Here is an 18,046-nt window from a genome sequence, read left to right as displayed (position 1 = left end):
TTAAATTGATCCGGATTTTCATTGAAAAATCCTCTTCAGCGATGAGGCTCATTTCTGGCTGAATGGCTTCGTCAAAAAGCAAAATATGGATTATTGGTCGTCCATGCATCCCGAAAAAATTTACGGTTAGATGCAGTTTATGGGCCGGCGGCGCCATTGGGCCGTACTTCTTCCGTGATGATCAAGACTACTACCGCTCAATAATAACCGAATATATTTGGCTCCAATTGGATAATATGGTCTTGGACAATATGTGGTTCATACAGGATGGCGCCACAAGCCACATAGCGAATGTCGCAATCGATTTATTGAAAACCAAGTTCGTCCGAGAAAACCAAATGCCCACAATCGGCCAGCTTTTGCCGATGTGAGAGGAAGACACATATCGAGAATGCGAGGTATTGAGAGTTTCTTATAGTCTTGACCAAGTGATTACTATCTGTTTCTGCCTATTTCGAATGATTTTACTACACAAAAATTTAGAAGTGTTTTGCCAATCGGAATAACGACGAAGCTTGCCTTTGAGTAGGAATCAAGCAGTTGAAAACTTCAAAATAAAGTGGCAAGAAGTGAAAGAGGGTAAAATTTGCAATAGACTACAGAAGTCATAAGCTTTTGATATCCCATATTTTTAACTTAGTTTCAACGAATTAAGAGACAGCAGCTACGATGGCTAGGTCATGCCGTCCAAATGGATGAAAATACTTCAGCTCTGAGAGTATTCAACGTAGTACCCGCCAGGGGAAGAAGAGGAACACCTGCACTCCGTCAGAAAGGCCAGATGGAAAAGGACCTGGCTTCGCTTGGAATCTCCAATTGGCGCCAAATAGCGAAAAGGAACAACGATTGGCGCGCTTTTGTAAACTCGGCTATAACTGCGTAAGCGGTTGCTATAAGACATCCATATTTTATATATGTATTATTGATTTAAAACTGTATATATATACTGCATAAATTAATTTTGAACCATTTATTTTATGTAAATAAATATATGCATATGTATATGCTGATTTGACATCATGCCTCCAAACTAGTCTTTAATACAGTACTAACATAATGCCAACCATTAACACTGTCACTTCTAGCCGAGACAAGCACCACAGTCAGCAAAACAAGTTTGACATTTCTTATCAACACAAGCAACATATGTGTTGGCAACGCGTCGATTTTCGTAAACAGTCTGGCAGCTCGACACATCACTTTATTATTTTAGTCTTCCGCTAGTTCGCTACTTAGATTGCATGTTGAAATTGGAGTGCCTAGGATTAAGTGAATTTTTGCATAAATTTTAATTTTCTTTTAAGTAAAAAAATTTCCACTTTCTTCTGCGCATATTTAACACAATATTCGTTTTACGGTTGGTGCGGAAATTCGGTGCATCTAAGCGTGTATTCGTGCGGTAGTGAGTTGCTTTTCGGTGCGACGGGTCCAAAAGTCCAAACGCCACCGCCGCACACATTGTTGTCATTTCGTTGTGTTGCTTTTATCACTTTGTTTGTTGTTGCAACTGACCAAGTGACTTATTTACAACGCAGTGCCTACACCAATAACACAAACAAAATCTAATTACCAAAATATACTGCTTTGTTTACGTCTACTTTTAACAATCTAACACATCGAAGCAGTCAACATGGCCACTCTACTGAAGCTGGCAAAAGGTAAGAAGAATTGAAGACGAAGCAGATAGATAATTCCAACGTCATTACATAACTATAGAAGTCGTCTATATGTAGGTGTGTATATTTATGTATATAATTATGTGTTCTGGCAGCTAAAGAGAGGCCTGGCAAGTCAGCAGATCTTGGTTGTCAATGATCGATGATTTTCACAAAGGCAATATACACACCCCTTTTTCTGATTTTTTCAAATTTTAAAGTGTTTTGAATTTGCGTATTTTTGGAATTTTATTTTGCATTTAAAATTGACTTTCAAATCTGAAATTTATATACATTATATATATACTACCTATATTGTATGTATAGAAATATCTGAACTTTGATTTTGTCAACAATAAAAGTGACTTCAGTGCTGTTGGGCACGTACAAGAACAAATAGATATATGTAGGTGTAGGTATGTAAGTCAATTGAATAGTCCCCGGCCTATCATATTCGTTTTTTTATTCAAATTAGTTCTCTTAAAGAGTGATACACTGATTATAGCGACCCTCCAATTTTTCGCTACCATTTTTGTGGTACGATTTGCTTTTCATTCGATGAAATTTTCTTCCCAATGAGCATATTTTTGAGATCTGAGAATAGGAAATAGCCTCTGAGGCCAGATATGTTGAATACGGTGGATGCGGAAACAATTCGAAGTCGAATTCATGAATATTTGCCATCATTTTCACTGACTTGTGATACTTGATGAAACAAAACTTTCTTTTTCTTCAAATGCGGCCGTTTTTCGGTGATTTCGTCTTTCAAACTATCCAATAACGCTATGCAATACTTGCTGTTGATTTCTTTTTTAAGGTAGTCATAAAAATTATTCCATGTGCATCTCAACATACATGCACCATAACCTTGCCGGCCGATTGTAGCGTTTATCCACGCTTTGGAGCGAGTTCATCATGTGCAGTCCACTCCGATGACTATCGATCGGACAAAATCAAAGTAAAACAAGAAAGAACGTTAACTTCGGCTGCACCGAAGCTGATATACCCTTCACAGGTGCATTTCTTTTAGTAACTATGTGTTGAGTTTGTATGGAAGCTATATGCTATAGTTAACCGATCTGATCAATTTCTTCGGAGATTACATTGTTGCTTTAGAAACTAATCTATATAAAAATTTCGTGAATATATCTTGTCAAATGCGAAAGTTTTCCATACAAGCCCTTGATTGCGATCGTTCGGTTTGTATGGCAGTTACATGCTATAGTTAACCGATCTTAACAATTTTTTCGGAGATTACATTGTTGCCCTAAAAAATAACCTGTGCCAACTTTTGTGAAGATACATTGTCAAATGTAAAAGTTTTCCATACAAGAACTTGATTCCGATCGTTCAGTTTGTATGGCAGCTATATGTTATAGTAGTCCGATATCGGCAGTTCCGACAAAAGAGCAGCTTCTTGAAGAGAAAATGACGTTTGCAAAATTTCAAAACGATATCTTAAAACTGAGGGACTAGTTCGTAAATATACAGACAGACGGACAGACAGACAGACAGACGGACAGACAGACGGACATGGCTAAATCGACTCAGCTCAACATACTGATCATTTATATATGTACTTTATAGGATTTCCGACGCTTAATTCTGGGTGTTACAAACTTCGTGACAAACTTAATATACCTTGTTCAGGGTATAATCATGGAGCGATGTTTTATCCATTGTCCCATATCGACGCAAAAATTCGGATTTATTACGCTTGAACAACTCAAAACACTGCTCCGAATCGACGTCATCCAACGGTATGCCCAGGAAACGTGCTGTTTCGACAGGGTTGGAGTATAGGGAAAAGGCTGTCAGATGTGTAGGGATAGCAGAACATGCAAAAAGGTGGTTAGTATCATGCGGGGACTTATTGCACGCTGGACATATGTTTGTTATGTCAGGGTCTATTCTGGATAAGTACAAGTTTAACCTGCTATAGTAACCAGAATGAAGTTACGCAAGGTTCACTCTATATTCTCGGGGCAACTCGAGTATCTCGTCCGCAATGCGTGGTGGTTTGACCACGCATTCCCCATAGAACAACCTTTTTGGTGCTCATTTCATCAGTCGTATATCTCCAGTGCTACCATTAACATTGTGTCATACCATGTTGTTTTGGAAAGGTGAGATTTTTAGCTTCATTTAACCAAATTAAATTCGGGAAAGTTGAAAAACTTACAGCTGTTCAAAAATGAGTAAAAATAATGAAGAAATTCGTTATATTGTGAAATTTTTTTATAAAAAAGGGAATAATGCATGTAGCACAATAATGGTTCGCTCGTTTCCGTTCTGGAAATTTCGAAATTTCGATTTACACTGATGGAATAATGTCTCCAGAGGAAAAGTGGCAAAAAGTGGTCAACCAAAATGGTACATATTTGTTTATTTAGTTATTATTATAAATATAAAAATAATAAGTTGAAGTTTGATTAGAAATACGAAAGAAATTTTTTCGACTACAATATATGTTTTTTATACCAATAGATCAAAGTTTAATATTTTGAATTCAACGAAAATGAAAACAAAGTCAGATAGTACATAGCTTCAACATTATACTATAGTATATAATTTGTTTACTTTATTTGCCAATATTTTCTTGAATGAATGTTTGCTTGACAGCTTTGCCCGTTAAGTGTGCAAAAGATAATTCCTTATCACATATAGTATAATTTTTATATGTTTTGTTGTCGAAAAAATTGACTATATTTAATTGGAGAGTAATGTGAAATCATACGGCAAGTGATGTTACTGCTGAAGAGACAGCTGCATTGAGAAAATGGAATATGTCAGGCACTAGAATAATATATACATATTTCTATTTTCAGTACAATTTTGTTTTCTTCTTCCAAGTTGGCTTTTAACTAACAAGGCCTATCAGTTGGAAGTACCATAGTTCAGCATTTCTCAGCTTTATGAATTTTTCGTAGCCGTCGTAAGCACTAGGGGGCAGGAACTCGAAATTCTAACAAGTAATAAACCAACTCAAAATGCCGTTATTATTTGTTCTTCCACAGTACAAAAAAAAAGCTTAATAAGCTTCATAATGAAGTCTCCGAAAATAATTCTCTTATTCATACAGAGTTAGGTTAGGATAAGAGGTCGATTTCAACACAGATTTCATTTAGATAGCTTATATATGTATACATACATATATATTGGAAAAATCGGCAAAGTGCCTTGAGCCTTACTTAAATTTGTTGAGACGGCTAATGTCCATTTCGGTTATGTCTGGTGGTTTGCCGAAGGTAATAAAACCGAGTTGTTTCAGCCTCAGCCATCCTCAGTTTTACGGGTAAAATTTGCTGCTACGACATCTTAATCATATTACAACATGATCCTTTCTTCTTTCCATTAGATCTTTGATGCGATTTATATGTGATTGAAACTGGTAAAAACTAACGAATACTTTTTTTTTGAGTATTTTTATTACCAACTGCTGGATATAATATTGACATTATTTACTATATATAAAATTAAGAAAACTAAGAACTCTAGAAGCTGTCTTGGATCGGCTCTTGGAAGTGAAGTAAACTTATTTCTCATCATATGTGGTTTAAGGGACCTTCAAGGTTCCAGCATCAAGTGATAGATATCTCTTCATTCATCAATTCCAATCTGTCCATTGTTCATATGATCCTTGTTATAGATGGATTTTTGACTTTTCTTAACACGAGGTTTTGTTACCAATAAAGTTCTGGAAAGTATTTAATGTTAAGCTCTATCTGTGTGACGTTATATATATGTTTATCTCCCTTATCATCAAATTATCGTTTATGGTTCGCATAATTTTACAAACAGGGGATCAGTTAGGTTAGGTTAGACATGGTTTTCAACCCGAGAACTGGAAAAACTCTTAAAAAAAATTTCAACACTTTCTCTTTTATTGCAGCCAACAGACTATTCCATCCAACATTCGTCCGCAGCGTTTCCGATGTGGCCAAATATCCCAAAATCACCACCCATTATACGATACATCCACGCGACAAAGATGAACGTTGGAAGGGTAAGAGTTGCAACAATTAAGTTAAACAACCAGATCTATTTCATTACTTAAATAACTTTACAGAAGTTGAAATGGAGCGCTATGTCGATGAAGTGGATATAGTTATAGTCGGCGGTGGTCCGGCGGGCATGTCGGCTGCCATACGCGCCAAACAATTGGCCGCAGAGCAGGAAAAGGTATAAGATATATTTTTCAAACCAACAAATAGGAAATCATTCAATCACAATTCTGCTCACATATTCACATATAGGAACTACGCGTCTGCGTCGTGGAGAAGTCCGCGGAAGTCGGTGGTCACATACTTTCGGGTGCGGTCATCGACCCCATTTCGTTGAACGAACTCTTTCCAGATTGGAAAGTGTTGGGCGCGCCGCTGAACACACCTGTCGGCACCGATCATTTCTCACTGCTCACCGCTAACGCGCGCATACCGCTACCCATCTTCAAAGGCTGGCCCATGGACAATCATGGCAATTATATTGTACGGCTTGGTCATCTAGTAAAATGGTTGGGTGAACAAGCCGAAGCGTTGGGTGTTGAAATTTACCCTGGTTGCGCGGCCTCTGAAGTTCTCTTCCATGCCGATGGCAGTGTCAAAGGTATTGCGACCAATGATGTGGGCATTGCGAAAGATGGGTCGCCGAAGGATACATTTGCGCGTGGCATGGAACTACACGCGAAGACAACAATATTCGCTGAAGGCTGTCGCGGACACCTGAGTAAGCAGCTCATGCAACAATTCAATTTGAACGAGGGTAGTCAGCCGCAAACGTACGGCATTGGTTTGAAGGAGATATGGGAGATACAACCCGAGAAGCATGTGTAAGTACGAGTGCGGAAGAATAAATGAATGTCACTTAAGGTATCATTATTCTACTTATTATAGACCCGGTTTGGTGGAACACACAATCGGTTGGCCCCTGGACTTCCACACATACGGTGGTTCTTTCCTGTATCACTTGAATGAGCCCACACCAACAATCGCGGTGGGTTTTGTGGTCGGTTTGGATTACAAAAACCCCTGGATTAGTCCTTTCCAAGAGTTCCAGCGTTTCAAGACACACCCGAAGGTGCGTCCCGTTTTCGAAGGTGCAACGCGTATCGCGTATGGTGCGCGTGCCATTAACGAGGGCGGTTTCCAGAGTTTGCCCAGTAAACTGAGCTTCCCTGGGGGTTGCTTAGTTGGCTGCAGCGCCGGCTTTCTCAACGTGCCGCGTATCAAGGGCTCACATTATGCCATGAAAAGCGGTGAGTTGTAGGATTCAAATTTATTTACATTATTTTCTGGTGCTTCGACTTACTAAATTCCTTTACTCTTCAGGTATGTTGGCGGCGGAGAGCGCCGTGGAGGCCATCAATAGTGAATCTCAAGCAACTGCTGGACTTGAGCCGAAATCCTATGCCGACAAGTATGTAGCAGTTTTATTATTTTCATATACTTTATCCTTATTTGTAAATATACACTTTTATTTCGTCCAGAATTCAAAATTCCTTCATCTGGAAGGATTTGCGCGATGTGCGCAATGTACGCCCCTCTTTCCACAATCCACTCGGCATGTATGGTGGTCTCGTTTTGAGCGGTTTCTCGATATTTACGGGTGGTCGCGAACCGTGGACACTGAAACACGGTCCGGCCGATCACGCGTCCCTCAAACCAGCTAGTCAATGCCCACAAATTGTTTATCCCAAGCCAGATGGCAAAGTTTCCTTCGATCTACTCTCCTCCGTGGCCTTGACCGGCACTAATCATGAAGGCGATCAACCCGCACATTTGACTTTGAAGGACGATCGCATTCCAGTCGATCACAATCTTGCGATCTATGAGGGTCCCGAACAACGTTTCTGCCCAGCCGGTGTGTATGAGTATGTGCCCAATGACGAGGGTGGCAACATGAAGCTACAGATCAACGCACAAAATTGTATCCACTGCAAAACCTGTGATATTAAAGATCCTAAACAGAATATTAATTGGGTGGTGCCCGAGGGTGGCGGCGGTCCAGCCTACAATGGCATGTAAAGTGTCGTGAGTTGTGCCACCGTTGTTTTAGTGCTGTAACCAGCGTTGTGTTTAGTCTGTTGTTGCATTTGACTTTAAGTTTAATTTTTATTTCGAACCTACTTATAATCTACAGTGCCTGCGAAAACTATTACGTAACTAATATTGAGACAGCGGCGATTTTAGCGGGTTTTATACGTATATTTTGTGTAAATATAGGCCGAGAAAAGTTGTAGAACTGAATTTTGAATTTGTAATATGTATAAGAAGCAAAATATCTTTGTATACAATTAAATAAATAAAATATTTTTATATAAAAACTAGTACGAAAATCGAAAAAAAATGCGGCTAATAATTTTATTATACTATTTTTTTTTTTAACAATTTCTAGAAAGATGTTAGAATTTATGCCTTTTCGAAGCGTTGGTATCTCTTTTCGTAGACCAGGTCACATATATATTATTTTGAAGTAAAATTTTCTCAAAATTTTAGAAAATCAACCATCAAGGATTGGTATGCTAAGTTTAGAGGTGGTGAAATGAGCTCCGAGACGGTGAACGCAGCAGACGCCCAAAAAGAGGTTGATACCGAGGAAAACATCAAAAGAGTCAAAAAAAAATAATTTTGGATGACCGTAAAGTGAAAATTTTGTAGATATCAGGCACTCTAAAGATATCAACTGAACGTGTACATCATATCATATACGATTATTTGGGTATGAGAGAGCTCTGTGCAAATTGGGTGCCTCGTGAGCTCACTAATGACCAAAAACAACGGCGAGTTGCTGATTCGGAGTAGTGTTTGGAGCTGTTCAAGCATAATAAACTCGAGTTTTTGCGTCGATTTGTGTTCATGGTCAGTCATCTAAGTGAAAAGCACAAGATGAACTCCCTCTAAAGGGTGAAAAAATGCAACAGTCGGTTGGCAAAGCTATGGTGTATGTATTTTGGGATGCGCATGGAATAATTTCTATTGACCTTGAAAAAGGAAGAACTATTACGTAGTGGACCTTTTGAAGGACGCAATCGCCAAAAAACGGCCGAAATTGAAGAAAAAGAAAGCGCTCAGAAGTCAGTTAAAACGATGGCGAAAATCTGTGAATTGGGCTTCAAATTGCCTCCGCATTCCCCATATCTGGCCCTCAGCTGTCTTCAGATGTCAAAAAGCTGCTCTCTGGGAATAAATTTTCATCAAATGAAGAGGTGATCGCCGAAACTGATGCCTATTTTGAAGCAAAGGATAAATCGTACTACAAAAATGGTATCGAAAAGTGAAGGGTCACCATAATCAGTGTATCACCTATGAAGGAAACTATATTGAATAAAAAAAAAAAGAAATTTGCCAAAAAATAAATTTTGCTATGGTAGGGCAGGAGTCAATTAACCTGTTGGAAGAGCAAGAAAACGTTCTTGTATCGGCAATCACAATATTTTAAATAGGAGCGCCTCTTAGGAATCAAACCCGAGTCCCCTTCTAATACCCTGTCATTGGGCCTGATTATAAGTACACTTTAGAAAGAGATGAACCAAGAATGATATAATGATGGAAATATCATTCAAATGAAAGTGCGTTCACTAAAAGAATAGAATTTTAACATTTCGATATTTCTTCAATACGGACACACTTTTGATGCTCAAAATCATCACAAAATCATGTTTTTCGGTTAGTCATTATTATTTCGATGATCTCTACATATAATAAGTGTTAAGAAGATAGAGCAAAATATCGATAAATAATATATTCATTATCGATAAGTACATTTTTAAGTTTTTCGATAATTATCGATTAGTTTTATAAAGACTAGAAACAAATAAATAATTTATGTACGATCGACAAATATCGATTTCTCTTATCCGAAAATCGATTGATTTAATAAAATTATAAAAACTAGAATCAAATGTCGATAAATTATTTTTTTAATATCGATAAATTATTTATTTAATATCGATAAATATCGATTTATCTTATCCAAAAAAATTATTTGAATATCGATAAATAATTTATTTACTATCAATAAATTGCAAATGAAAATAAAAAATATTTACTATATTTACTAAAGAGCCGATTGATGCGTTCGGAATGCATGTTTTGGATACACCCCAATCAGAGTGGCAAAAGTGCTTCGACAATTGGTTCAAACACATGCAAATGGAGAATATTTTTGAAAAGAATAAAGCGATTTTCGATGGTTAATATTTGTTTATATTCCTCAAAAAAGGCAAAACTCAAAAGGAAACCCACGTAAATAAGGTCGAGGTAGACGGAAAAGAACGGCGCAAAAACTTACTTTTTTGTAGGAGCAATGTTTCATGTTGCTTTTTAGTTTTTTTCTTTCCAGAAAAAAAAACAAGTAATTATTTTTTTTTATAATTTTTTTATTTATTGAATTTTGTTTTATTTTTCCGTTTTTGTTTGCTTTAAAGTAGATTTCCACACGCGTTTACAGTTTTACGCCATTTTCAGCACTTAATTATGTGTATATACAAACAGTTATGCCAAACAGGAGGAAGGGGGGCAGTTAGTAGGGCACATTCAACATTCAACATTTGCAACGACATTTTCTTGATTTTCTTTGAGTGTGTGTGTGTGAGTGTCGGTGTATAATACAAAACATTTATGTCTCTGTCGTGCCGGTATATTTTAATTATTTACTATTTAGTTTTTTTTTATTAACTTTTCGCCATTCTTTAATTTCATTATAGCTATTTGCCCTCATTTTAAGGGTTCACATAACCTCACAGTTGAAAATCGCTCTCTCATGAAAGCCGTCTTGTTGCTATCTTAAAAACTCAGCTGAGCATAATTCTCTACTAATTTATTTGTAACGGACGTTGCTCTGTAAGGTATGTTTGTGTGTAGCATGCCACATGCCATTTTTGCAAACTATAAACAGTAATAACTTCAGCAAAGTCTTCATATATACATAAGTATGTATTTATATGCATATGCTGTCGGTGCTTTTAAATATATACTATATATGTATGTGTGTATGTATGTATATTTTTTTTTTCTTACAAAGTTCTTTCTTAAGATATTATCAACAGTTGAACATTTAAGGAGGCGGCTGTATTAATTATTATTACTCTTTTGTAATTAATTTTTTAATTATTATTAATTTTTTGTAACTAATTTTTAATTATTATTACTTTTTTGTAATTAAATTTTTAATTATTATTAATTTTTTGCTTCATTTTTTGTTTAATTATTTGTTAATTTTTTAAATTTTTTAGTTTTTATTTACATTTCTTTTTAAATTTTATTTAATGCTTAATTTTTTCGTATTCATATATATGTATGTATGTATATTTCAATGTCTGTATGTATAACAATTTACGCTATTTCCTCACTAAATTTCCTTGTTTTGTCTTCTGTTTGTAAGTTTAAGTTTTAAAGCCTTTATTTCACGGTTTGCTTATTATTACTATTTATTATTGTTATTATTATTTGTATTAGGATTTTGTGTTTGTTTTTGTCTAATAAGTAGCACAGTTGTCACCTGCAATAAATTCCTTTTCACATTTCATTTTCAACGTCGCCTGGATGCCCTGTTTTGTATATATTCAAATATTTGCAATTATTTTCAAAATTTCAGTTTTCATATTTGTGTAGACATAACTGTACATATTTGCAAACATTTGTATGCTTAAAGAGTTCCATTTAGTTTTTTTTTCTTATTTTGTCACATCTTTTTGTTTGCTTTTACTTTTGGTTTCGCATTGTTTTGCTTTAAAGGTTTCTTAGTTTCGCTTTGTGTTTATTTAATTAATTTATTTCAATACATTCACTGCTTTAGGTACATATATATTTATTTTTTTTTTCAACTTTTTATTTTGTAAAAACGAGGCACTGTTCGTAAGGCAACTACAAAGTGGAGTTTTGAAAATAAAGGAGTGAAAAAATAAATTTTAAGTTGAAAATTCATTTTAAAGAATATTTTGGTATGCTCAATGGGGAGTAACGAGCAGGTTTGCTTTTAGAAATAGTTTATTCCCTTTTTTATTTTAATTTTTTTTTTAAACTGTAATTATTAGGTCCATTTTCAGAAACTTTTTGATTTCAATTTTTTTTGAAAACTGAAATTGTCAAGTCCATTTTCAAAGCCTTTCGATTATTTGTTTAACAAAAGCTTCGTCAGGATCTGGAAGGACCTCTTCGAGCCGTTCGATACGAAACGAGGTTTCAAACAAGGCCGCTCCTTATCGTGCAATTTCTTCAATCTACTGCTGGAGAAAATAATTAGAGCTGCAGATGTGAATCGAGCAAGTTCAATCTTCTATAAGAGTGTACAGCTGCTGGCGTACGTCGATGATATTGATATCAGTGGCCTCAACAACCGCGCTGTTAGTTCTGTTTTCTCCAGGTTGGACAAGGAAGCAAAGCAAAGGGGTCTGGTAGTGAACGAGGGCTAGACGAAATATCTCCTGTCATCAAACAAACAGTCGTCGCACTCGCGAGTTGGCTTCCACGTCACTGTTGACAGGCATAACTTCTAAGTCATAGATAATTTCGTCTATCATGGAACCAGTATTAACAGCAATAACAGTGTCAGTCTCGAAATCCAAAGCAGAATAACTCTTGCCAACAGGTGCTACTTCGGACTGAGTAAGCAATTGGAAGTAAAGTCCTCTCTCGAACCAAACAAAACTCTATAAGTCACTCAGCCCGTCCTACTATATAGTGCAGAGACATGAGCGATGACAGCATCTGATGAGTCGACGTTACGGGTTTTCAAGGGAAAGGTTCTGGGAAGATTTATAGTCCTTTGCGCATTGACGACGGCGATTACCGCAGTCCATGAAACGATGAGCTGTACGAGATATACGACGACATTGACAAAGTTTAGAGAATTAAGAGACAGTGGCTACGCTACCAAGGTCATGTCGTCCGAATGGATGAAAGCACTCCAGTATTCGACGCAGTACCCGTGTAAACTCCGCTACAACGGCGTAAGCGTTGGTGTCTGATGGATACGCAAACCAGCTACGTGAGCGGAAAGTACAAGAAGACTACAAATGCAGCAATCAACAATTTATGTACATCCTACCTCGAAGGCCGAGATAAAACATCAACAAGATCTTTAAACAAGGGGAACTCGTAAATGGGATGCTTCCAAGCTAGATTCAGAAAAACGCCTTGCGGTCATAGGCGAAAGCGATTGGGAAGAGATCGGCCGGAGTATGCGCAATATACTTCCCGTGCACCTTTCACTTTGAAGGAAGTGTTCATGACCGGGGTAGAAACTCAACGGAGTATCTTTGAGTATACTCATACCTTATACCCTCGCTTGGAGGAAGCTCCCTAAAAGAACAACTTCTCAAGGCCAATAGTCGGAGTACGCCAATATGGGCGATGCACTAGAAAGTCGAATCGAAACGCCAGACTACTTAATGCTCAAAGAAATAAAATCACCTTTGGAGCAGCACAGGGATCAATACTTGGACGAGATCTATGTAATGCCAGCTACAACGTCGAAATACCAGACTACTTCTACCTCGTTGGTTATGTACACTAAAGCGCTGACATCACAACCGCACATAAAACCGGCATAGCCAGATGTGAACTAGCATAAGTTAGGCTGCGAGCAGAGTCATGGTTGGACTCACACGGACTTAGCCTATCCGCGGAAACAACTTAGCTGATCCTACTAGGAAACACATACTGCTGGAGGTGTTTATTAAAAAACTAACTATACGACAAAAAACCTCTACGAACTAGGCATAAGAATGGATAACAAACTGGCGTACTGAGCTCAAAGCTCCCGAAGCCGGATTTTATATTCGGTCACGGACTGTCAACTCGGCAGAATTCTGCAGCTACAACAACATCAGTTGTCGCAGAATTCGCGTCATTGGAAAGTTTGTTTGTTTCAAAACAACCCTGGCCGACTAACCCACATTGAGTAACCGTGTGAAATTATAACGGTGATATAAAAAGAAAGGAAATTGGAAACTTTCTTTCGCAAATCATATAAAAAACATCGATGTTTAGCTAATTTACAAAGTCTTACATACATATTTACTTATATACACACATATGTATGTAGGTATATTTACAAACAAACATACTTGTAATATGTAGGTATGTATATAAATACATATGCAAATATAGAGGTAAATATGTAAATTATGAGACTTTGTAAATTATGCGGATATGTTTTCTCAAACAAACAACAACAATAACACTTACTACATATAAACATATATATTGTGTACTCGTCTATATAACTCACATACATACATACTGGGTGCTAGAATAGCAACAATAACACTGAATGAGCACAATAATTCTCATTATTCAAGGGAACGGGGGTGATGCACCAATACAATGGTGATTTTCAACAGACATACAAACATACTTATACGTACACATAGTTAGTATGCTTATATTATATACATATATACTAGCATATGTGTATATATTTGTGTTTATGTGTTTGTAAATTAGTGTGTTTATATACCACGTGCAGCACAATTTTATACATAAATTTGTAATTTGTCAAAAAATTTTACTAACTACTTCCCGTTAAATGACTTAGCTATAAGCACGCATGCACCTTATATACACAAGTACATAGTATGTACATGCGGCATAAATACAATTTTCTTTGACTATGAAATATTTCAAAGATTTTTTTCTCCTTTTGCTTACTTATATATGTGTATGTATGTGTGCGTGTAAGTGTGTGTGTGTGCAATGACTACATTTTAAAAATGTATATTATATACCTTGAATATATGTATATTTTCAACTTTAACTACTTGCTGTAAAATGTCTTCTTTATGCATTTATAAAATGTGCGAAACCCTCGTGTATCAATTTTATTAATTTAATTAAGTAAACTCTATTTTTTTTTTTCGTCTATGGCGTAATTTTAATTTTTCACCAATCACTGCAAGCCATATGTTTGCTAATACATAAATATTATATTTCCTTTTGTTTGTCAAATTTATTTTTGTTTTTATTAACATAACGACATAACCGGATCCTAGGTTAGGTTTCTCCATGGGGGCAAATTGACATTTACAACAACAAACTTCACTTACAATGTACCAAACTTTCACCAATGGATATTTTTTATGTGTATGTATAATGTCCATATGGTACTATATATTTGTACGTATGCAGGCGTGGCCCGCAAGTCGGTGAGCTTAACAACTAAATGTTGCATGCAAGTCAGTGCAACGGAAAAGACACTAAGATAAAATAAAAGAAAAAAAACAAAAACAAGAAAAAATTGAATTTCGGTTTTACCGAAGCATTAATACCCTTCACAGAAAAAGTTTCCATACAAGAGCTCTATTGATTGCTCAGGGTCAGTTTGTATGGCAGCTATATGCTACCGCTTCCTGCGGAGTTCGTAGGGGATGTATGCAAAACTGGTTTTTTGGAAAATTTTTTTTTTTTTTGATTTTGAAATTTATAAATATATACCATCATAATCTATATCCAATTCCGCGAAGATATCGTGGCAAATGAAAAAGTTTTCCATATAAGGACTTAATTTTGAACGATCAGTATAGCTGTCATAGAAACTGATCGTTCAAAATTAAGTCCTTGTATGGAAAACTTTTTCATTTGCCATGATATCTTCGCTGAATTTGACATAGATTATGGTGGTATATATATATAAATTTCAAAATCAAAAAAAAAATTTTTTCCAAAAAACCGGTTTTGCACCAAATGGTTTTTTCTTCCCTGACAAGTATAAGTTGCTTTAGGAGTTAATAGCCTGCGCCGTATAGCGACAACTTTGCATTTTTTTGCTGTTCATGGGGTCAGAGTCCCATATTTTTGAACATTAATTCTTATGAGGGTATTCTGGTCTAGAAATTAAAAAAAAATCGATACTTTTTGTTTTGTATTTTCAAAGTTTAACTATTCAAGAATATGTGTACAAGAGGATTTTTCAAAATTCAAATTATTTTCTGAGATATAGGCATTTTTCTGACCCGGCATCCAAACGGGTTCGGCCGGAACCAATCGAACAAAAGACTTTACGCGAAACTTTAAACGTGTTTTTCTCAAAACTGACTTTTTCGGAACGATACCCACGATTTCTCAGGTTGTACTGGACCGATTTACTTGAAATTTTTATAGAGTCTTCTTTATAGGCTTGTCTATGGTTGGAACTAGCGCCATCCCCCAATTTTTTATTTTTATTATTCTTAAAAAATTTGAAATAGTCAGAAAAAGTGATCCAAAAATACTATTTTTTTCAGGCAATCGCCATTTTGTGAAAAAAAAAATTTTCCCACTTTTCCGTAGTTCCGGCCATTGCGACATTATTCTAGGTTAATAATCTTTTTTTTGGGGTTTCAGATAACTAGGAGGGTTGAAATCATGGGTATGGTCACGTAGAAATTTTTAGAGACCCCCCACTTCGTCAGCTCAAAATTTTTGAAATTTTTTACTTTTTTTAGTTTTTAATTATTTTCTGTACTCTTCTAAAATTAACAAATAACCAATAAATAATAAATACTAAAAATATTAATTGCTTTTTTTTACGACACTTTAAAAATTACCTGAAATTCATGCTTCTAGACCAGAATACCCCCTTATGTAAAATTGAACGAGGAATCGAAAGAAAAAGTCAATTTTGAAAAAAAGTTGGTGGAAAAGCACATACAACTGTTTTTTTTGGAAAAAAATGTTTGTTTGGGATTTTGAAATTTTTTTTGGATTTTGAAAATATTTTTATCAGAAAGCTGAGATTTTTTTACATAAAATTGTATAACTTCAAAGTTTTTTACACTCAATTTTCAGGTCTTTAAAAAATAAAATAAATAGTCATTTTTTTGTTTGATCGGAATAGGATACAAAACCATGTCGCCAATTGATGGAATGGCCCACAAATTAAAAATAAAAGTATGAAACATGCATAATTAAGCTTAAGTTTCACCGAAAAGTGTCGAAAGTACTAAGAATACTTTATGAAAAAACTGATAATAGTGAGCTTCCATTTTTCAGATTTGCCCAATGATCTTTTACTTTGTGCACACTCATACATAGTGTTATTATATAAAAAGTGGCTAACTTTATTTGGGATACAAGGACTTCGATAAAAGCTTTCATTATATTTCAAGTGAAAGCTATATTACATATTTTTGCACTACTAAATTACAATGCACTGGCATTACTTGCATAATAATTTGTATTTTAGTTTTAATTCATTGTAATATATGTAAAAACACTCATTTAAAATTGAGGAAAGCACAAAATGCTGGAATCGTCAGTAGCAGAAAATTTAATGAAAAGTTTTTTATGCTAACTTAAATAGAATGTTTTGAAAATGGAGCTTTCAGAGGTTTCCTGTTATAGAAAATATTTTTTGAACAAAAAGAAATCGAAGCTTTCACTATTTTAAAAAGTTTTCGCTATTTTTGACGTGAAAGCTTCATGGCCTAATAGTGTGAAAATTTACCGAAAGCAATTTTTTTTTAAATATTAAAAAATATTTTTTAATAGTATATTAGTAAGTTTTAAAAATTGAGTTTTCATAGACTTTTCACTATAAAAAATATATTTTTTTTGAACCGAAAGAAATCGAAGCTTTCACTAATTTAAAAAGCTTTCACTAGTTTTTACGTGAAAACTTCATGGTCTATATTTTCAAAGCTCACCCAAAATATGTTTTCAATATTTAAAAACCTTTTTCCTTTGTAAATGGTAAATTGTGCGAAAAACTAAACGTGTTTAAAGCTTCATTCAATGGTCACTATGGTTTTTTATCCCAAAATATCAAGATATATAGCAATTTCCACCACAGTTGTAGTCGATTTTATGAAAATCGTTTTATATGAATTCAAATAGCATAGTAATAATTAAAAAAAATGGAACTTTCATAGGCCTTTTATTAAAAAAATAATACTTTTTTAAACGGAAAAAAATCGATGCCATTTTGAAAAGCTTTCACATTTTATGACTTCAAAGCTTCATGGCCTAATAATCTGAAAGCTCAACCAAAACATTTTTTTGATATTTAAAAAAATTTTTCTTGCAAAATGTGAAATGCTGCGAAAAACATAAAACGAGTTTAAAGCTTTTAGCCTTCTTTCAAAACCTTTTACTGCCTTTTTACTCCAAAATATCAATAAATGACAGTTTCCATGCCAGCTGCAGTAGATTTAATGAAAAGCTTTTCATGCTAATTCCAATAGTATTATAGAAAATTTAAAAAATGAAGCCTTCAAAGCTTTATATTATAAAAACATGTTTTCACTACTTTTGACGTGAAAGCTACATTACCTAATTTTGCGAAAGCTTACACTAAATATGTTTTTCAATATTTAAAAATAATTTTTCTTGCCATATGTGAAATGCTTTAAAGTTTCGAGCTTTCATTGCAAAACCACCATTTTCGACGTGAAAGCTCCGTAGTCTAATAATAAA

At 35.1% G+C, this 18,046-nt stretch overlaps 1 protein-coding gene across 1 annotated transcript; it reads left to right on the top strand.

Moving 5' to 3' along the window:
• The first annotated feature begins 1,226 nt into the window (after positions 1 to 1,226).
• LOC120771781 (electron transfer flavoprotein-ubiquinone oxidoreductase, mitochondrial) lies at positions 1,227 to 7,976 on the top strand. The gene is made up of 7 exons (XM_040099974.1): positions 1,227 to 1,658; positions 5,548 to 5,661; positions 5,725 to 5,837; positions 5,912 to 6,483; positions 6,548 to 6,909; positions 6,983 to 7,070; positions 7,141 to 7,976. Exons 1-7 carry the CDS (start codon positions 1,631 to 1,633, stop codon positions 7,676 to 7,678), a joined length of 1,815 nt encoding a protein of 604 aa, XP_039955908.1. The 5' UTR covers positions 1,227 to 1,630; the 3' UTR covers positions 7,679 to 7,976.
• Positions 7,977 to 18,046: the final 10,070 nt, after the last annotated feature.

Source organism: Bactrocera tryoni, chromosome 3 (assembly GCF_016617805.1).
Source record: "Bactrocera tryoni isolate S06 chromosome 3, CSIRO_BtryS06_freeze2, whole genome shotgun sequence".
NCBI lineage: Eukaryota > Metazoa > Arthropoda > Insecta > Diptera > Tephritidae > Bactrocera > Bactrocera tryoni.
Note: the sequence above shows the minus strand (reverse complement) of the source record. Positions and strands in the feature narration are given on the sequence as shown.

Excerpts from the sequence above, each read along its gene's own strand:
- LOC120771781 (XM_040099974.1), top strand. The coding sequence starts at position 1,631 with ATGGCCACTCTACTGAAGCTGGCAAAAG. Across the intron at positions 1,659-5,547 it reads TCTACTGAAGCTGGCAAAAG|CCAACAGACTATTCCATCCA; the intron begins GTAAGAAGAATT and ends CTTTTATTGCAG. Across the intron at positions 6,910-6,982 it reads ACATTATGCCATGAAAAGCG|GTATGTTGGCGGCGGAGAGC; the intron begins GTGAGTTGTAGG and ends TTTACTCTTCAG.